At 34.1% G+C, this 5,746-nt stretch overlaps 1 protein-coding gene across 1 annotated transcript in view; it reads left to right on the top strand.

Moving 5' to 3' along the window:
• Nucleotides 1–2,385: 2,385 nt before the first annotated feature.
• Nucleotides 2,386–5,746, top strand: part of dync2h1 (dynein cytoplasmic 2 heavy chain 1) — a 101,934-nt gene continuing 98,573 nt past the window's right edge. Inside the window, 5 exon segments of the mRNA XM_016677420.1 lie at nt 2,386–2,493; nt 3,788–3,991; nt 4,199–4,375; nt 4,672–4,810; nt 5,380–5,498. Of these exon segments, the coding sequence (XP_016532906.1) occupies nt 3,809–3,991; nt 4,199–4,375; nt 4,672–4,810; nt 5,380–5,498 (618 nt within the window). The 5' untranslated portion in view covers nt 2,386–2,493; nt 3,788–3,808.

Raw genomic sequence — 5,746 nt, 5'->3', positions numbered from 1 at the left:
ATTATTTGGAGTGAAAAAATCAAAAGCAGTCACCACTTTTTACTAAACAGATCCATGATGATTCCGCAAAACATCTGAAAAACTTAATCACACTATTCCTATAATCTTTGTTAAAATCTATGGCATTTAATTCATGTTAAATAAACCAGAGATTAGCAACAGATATGTATCTGTTAATCATCTCTAAGGCAGGATTGTAAAACTCCTTCTCATTTGTGGCAACATCAAGATCTTGAATGTCCTAAAAAGAACCAGTTGTGGAAGAATCTAGTGATAAAATTACCCTTTAACACACAGTTAAAATATAAATCAATAACAGTCTGTATTTAATAATAGGGCCTTGAGTTGCTTTTAAAAGAAAAAAAATGAAAGACTTCAACACAATGTTTTAAATAATGTAATTTCATGTAATGATTTTATGAATGAGTCTTCTGTGGTGAATGACGCTGAGGATTGGCACACATTTGGTCAGATTGTTGGGTAGCATCAATTTAAGATAATTTTATGATAATTTATGTTGCTAATGTTTGTCCTACTATAAATCAGCAGTGTATAAACTGCTTCAGGCTAAAACATCACTGACCTGAGCAATAAAATCTGTTTCAAAGCTTCACTTTAAAATAAATATGACACTCAGCAGCTGCCTGAGGCTGACATGCAAGTAGTAACATAATAGATTCTGCAGCTTAGTGACAAGTTAGATATTGCAAGTTAAGAAATTATTGTCATTTCATGTGTTTTCACTGAAAAATAAGCTGAATCAGACATTAAAGAACAGCTTCAAGAATTGCTAATAACGTTCAGGGTCTTTTTCTATCACTGTATACCTGGAAACAGAAGTGCGCCGGTTTTTTAGAGTCAGAATGAATTTATATCCCTTTTTTTTCAAATGCTAATCAGCGGGATATTATTATATGAACAAATAAATTGTGGCCTTTTGCAGGTCTTTCTGTTTGTTGAACACATAAATAACTATTTACAAACATTGTAGTTTACGATTAATTGGACTCCTATAAAACTAGGCCGGTTCCTATAGATGGTGACTTAACCTTCTCAGTTTATATTGACACTTTGTTTACTGATTAACTTGATACGCCGTTTGTGGCCTTTATTCAACACTAGCTTGACAGGAAGAAGGGCAGAGCGAAAAGAGGAAGACGCCCAGCAAATGGCCCAGGGCCGGGAATCAAACTGGGGACAACAGCATTGAGATATGTAGCTTCTGTGCATGGTGCACCTGCGCTACCACTGAGCCATCTGGTGCCTCACTTGACTCTTTTTATGTGGACATGCATTTATGTAACCTGAGTGAGAAATCTGCAGGATGGTGTTAATGCATCCTTTACATCATGTACAAAAGATATTAAGAGTACAGTAAAGCCCTTTTTGTTTGATTTCAGTGAATTCACGGCATTAGTCAGTCACGAGTGTTTAGAATCTAGAGTGTAAAACAAGTTAAAGGTCACATCAACAGATCGGGTACAGATGAGGGGAAAACCCACTATAGTATTTTGTCATTTTTACTTTCTCATTTGTAAAACGCATAATATTGCTGGGAATCAAAATATTCATCCATGTTTGGATGGCAGCATATTACCAACTATGATTATTAATTTACTATTAAAGTTAGTTTCTTTGAATTGGGGCACTATTCTAGTTTGCTTGAATCATTAGCCAAACTTTTCAGCCTCTTACAAAGGAATAAATTCAAAGTTACAAAGAACACATACTCTTCAGGGAAAGTAAGTTGTGAAGAAATTTAAAGTATGACAAGCAAAATAAATAAATGAATAAATAAATAAATAAATAAATAATAATAATAATAATAATAATAATAATAATAATAATAATAATAATAATAATAATAATAATAAAACATTTCTTAAACTTTGTCCATCTCAGAGAGCACTGCTTAATTTATTTTCCAAACATAATCTGCCAAGGCATTATTGTCCACTAAAACTGATTGGACTGAACTAGAAGAGCATTAATAAAGAGTCCCATAGTAACTCTTGAGGAGTTGCAAATATTCAGAGTTTAGAAGGGAGAATATTTTCATATGATACCTGTAAATTGTGTACTTCCTAAATCTGACCTTCACAGAGGAAGAAATAACCTATTATTGAAGGAAAGACATGTTCAAAGTTACTAAAAAACAACAGCATTAAAAGGAAGTGTAGAACAGATATTTTCAATGCTATTAAAATAAACTGCTAGGACTACACTCGCAGACCACGACCAGTAAATAAAAAAAGAAAAATACAAACCGAAACCCAGCAAGCAGAAACAGCACTTCTCCTCAGCTGCGCACCCGCCCTACGTAAAGGATGTTAGTAAATTTGCGTAGTGTCACGTGGTACAACGTGTCGTAGTTGCTACCTAGTAACCACGCTGGCATTGAGAAAAGCTCTGTTGGTAACATTGTAGCGCATAGCGTCAAACCAAGAACTGAATTCTCAAAAGCTGCGACAGCACAACGGTTACAGGTAAAAGGTAAATAAAAGTAAAACTTTCTCGTGTTGCCAACAAGTTGCAGTTATCCTTGCTTATCCCTACGATGAATGTTTATTTCCAACAGAACAGCTAACGTTAGCTAGTACGTTGGCGTTAGCTGTCCATGCAGAGCTATTGCTTTGCTGTGGTAATAGCATAGTGACTCAGTTTCCGTTTAAACCTACGGGTGAAAACAGAAAAAATCACAGCTTTGTTGTACATATTAGTAGTGGAAATTACTTTTGAAGTTGTTAAACAATAATATTTTTGTGCTTCTAATGTTTTCTCTCTCGATGTGAAATTAATCATGGTTACTGATTTAACATATAAACCGCCAGTGCAGTTTGTTTATTTCGAACTGTGTTTAACCTCGAAAAAGTGAAGGGTATTACGATGCTAGGGCATCTGAAGCAAGATCCATTTTATTAGTCGGTAATGTACATATTTTTAAAATACCTCAAAGAAACCCTTGCCCTACATGTCTGGATCCAGGATTGAGAGTGTAAAAAAAAGAAAAGCAGCAACATCTTTGGCTCTTTTAAACTGTGGTGCCTTTGATGACACCTGGACCATTATACCATAAGCATAGTCACATTGAGAAAACCATCAGAATGAAAGTGCTCTCTCTTGTTTTTGCTTTTGGTAGGATATAAGTATACGTGGAAATGTGTCTGTTGAGAGAGTGGAATGTATTCAAGAATGTATTCATTTTTGTTTGTTTGTAAATTAACACTGACGTTACAGTCATTTGTACTATTGCTTTGAAATGACTATTGCTTTGATCTTGTAAAAAGTTTGAGCATCACAGTTGTAAACAATATTAGGTTGAACTGCACAATATATTGTCTCAGAATCATCATAGCAATATCAATCAGTGCAATATTGCCATTGCAAATTACTGCTAGGATGCAATAGGTCATTGCATATTAAGTTTCAGATGACATGGATAAAAAAAAAAACTGCCTGTAATATTCTATGCATACTGGAAATGCTTTTACAGCCCTCAGTTCTCAAACCTGATCTAAGTTTAATGTCTGACATGGGAAAGCTCAAAAAAGTATTAGGGGCATTTTGATAAAACAAAAGAACAATTCAGGAATAATGAGGGTGAATTAATGTCACCATCAACATATTCAGCGATAATATTGGAGTTTCTTGTTTTACTTATATTCTATTTCCCTGATATAATGTATTAATGCCTATCTTCCACATGTGGCAGGGGATTTCCTATCTAATCCCAACCCTGTCTTTCAGATAGTGTGACTGTGTTATGTTTTTGCTTTGTCATTATTAGTTCGCAACACTGAACTGAAAAATGCCTCATGGTCCAGAGGATCCTCGGAAAAAGTTTGTCCTGACGACTGCTGGAAACTTCTATGGTGTAAAACCTTCATCATCCCTGGTTGACAACCAAGAGCTGAACAACTTCTTGGATGATGGAAATGAATTTATTTTGTCCTTTACCAGAAATAATAATGAGCTTCACTTGTCGAATAAGGTAACAAACAAAATGCAGCAGAACATGTCTACACAAGTAAACTTTACAAAGCCAACATAGTAACAAATGTTTAATTTGATGTTAGTAAGGAATGCAAAAGTAATTAAGAGACCTCAATTTTGTTTCATATCTATTTCACTACATGTCTATTCTGTACTTGAAAGCTTTTTTCAAGTACATTTTTCTTACTGTTTCTTTTTTAATCAGATTGAGGCTTCTGAGGGGAATAGCAAAGAGAAGGTGTTGGTATTCTTCAAACTGCATCCCACTGTGATCACAGAAGACAACCTTCACAGGAGCCTCTTGGTGTCCTCCATGTTGGAATCTCCCATCACCACACTCTATCAGGCTGTAAAGCAGGTTTTTGCACCTGTACTGCTTCAGGTTAGGCTTTTTACATGCATCTTTCAACCAGAAAGATGCATAGACTGTTGCAGGGTAAATTCTTGTTGGTCATGCAATCGGGGAGGAAAAAAAAATTCAGCATGCAAAAAAAAAAAAATTGTTTGATTGCATTTTGAGACATTTACCATTTTTAAAAAATCCTTCCTGGCTGAGTAAAAAATAATTGTTCTGAGTGCAAGTATATTATATGAGTAAATTTTCTTACATTTCGGTCTTCCGTAGGAGTAGAGATTGGCATGTTTTTTTTTTTCTTACAAGTCCTTGTATTCTTCAAGGATGAGCGCTGGCGCTCAGCTTTCGACCCTAAGCTCGCAAGTCTGCTAAATGAGCTGGAAGCGGGCCTGGGCTCTGTGGTCCGCCAGTCTGGAGATAAACCTTCTGCCACGAAGGGTCGCACAGAAGATGATGTCCTGGGTATGTTCTTATATAAACTATTTAAAGAAATATCGTGGTCAAGGTAACAGCTCCTTTATGGTTAAAGGTACTTTAACCTTTTAACCCTTTTGGGACAAATTGTAATGAATACCCATCTGTATAATATTTGCAGATATTAATATTTAATATTAAGATTTATTTATACTCCAATTTAATAGTCAGCTAGACACCCAAGATTTCTGTTATATTTCTCTTTAGAAAGCAAAAGGTAAATTTCTCACAACAATAAATAAGATATGAGTTATTCATTTGGTAAGTTATTTATTAAAAAAAAACAAGTATTTCAACAAAATTTAAATGATCAATTGATTCTTAAAAAAACTGAAGATCAAATAAAACTTGGTCATCTGCAATATACTGTACACCTTCAATAATATTTTCAGTAATGGGAAGCACTGAAAGAAATTATCTCCACCTAAAGAAGAAAGCTTTACAGTGTAGATTCAGATCTAATGAAGTATACAAAGAGAAAATATCAATTTGTTAATATTAAATTGTTTTGATGATTATTTTGGTTTGATATTTTATTATTTTAACACTTAATGCAGGAATCCTGACCCCCAATGATGAGTTCCAATTTTGGGCAAATCTTTCTGAGTCTGCAGAGAAGAACAGTTTGAGAGAAAGGGCATCGTATTTCACACAGCAGTTCAAATCCATACAAAAGGTATGCAGGAGTTTTTTTTTTTTTGATATCATATAACAAGCTTACTGTTAAGGTAGTAAAACAAAACCATTTACAGTTTGCTACATGAAACCGTTTTCTTTAAGTTGAACATCTTAAAATGTTCAACTTTTAAGATGTTGAACATCTTAAAATTTCAACATCTTTTAAGATGTTCACATGTTTTATATGTGATTTTAGTACACATATAAAAACACTGTCATTAATGACTTTTACTAAGATATTTTTTT

Source organism: Poecilia formosa, unplaced genomic scaffold, assembly GCF_000485575.1.
Source record: "Poecilia formosa unplaced genomic scaffold, Poecilia_formosa-5.1.2 Scaffold155, whole genome shotgun sequence".
Lineage (NCBI taxonomy): Eukaryota > Metazoa > Chordata > Actinopteri > Cyprinodontiformes > Poeciliidae > Poecilia > Poecilia formosa.
The sequence above is the reverse complement of the archived record's forward strand: the minus strand, read 5'-3'. Positions and strand labels throughout refer to the sequence as shown.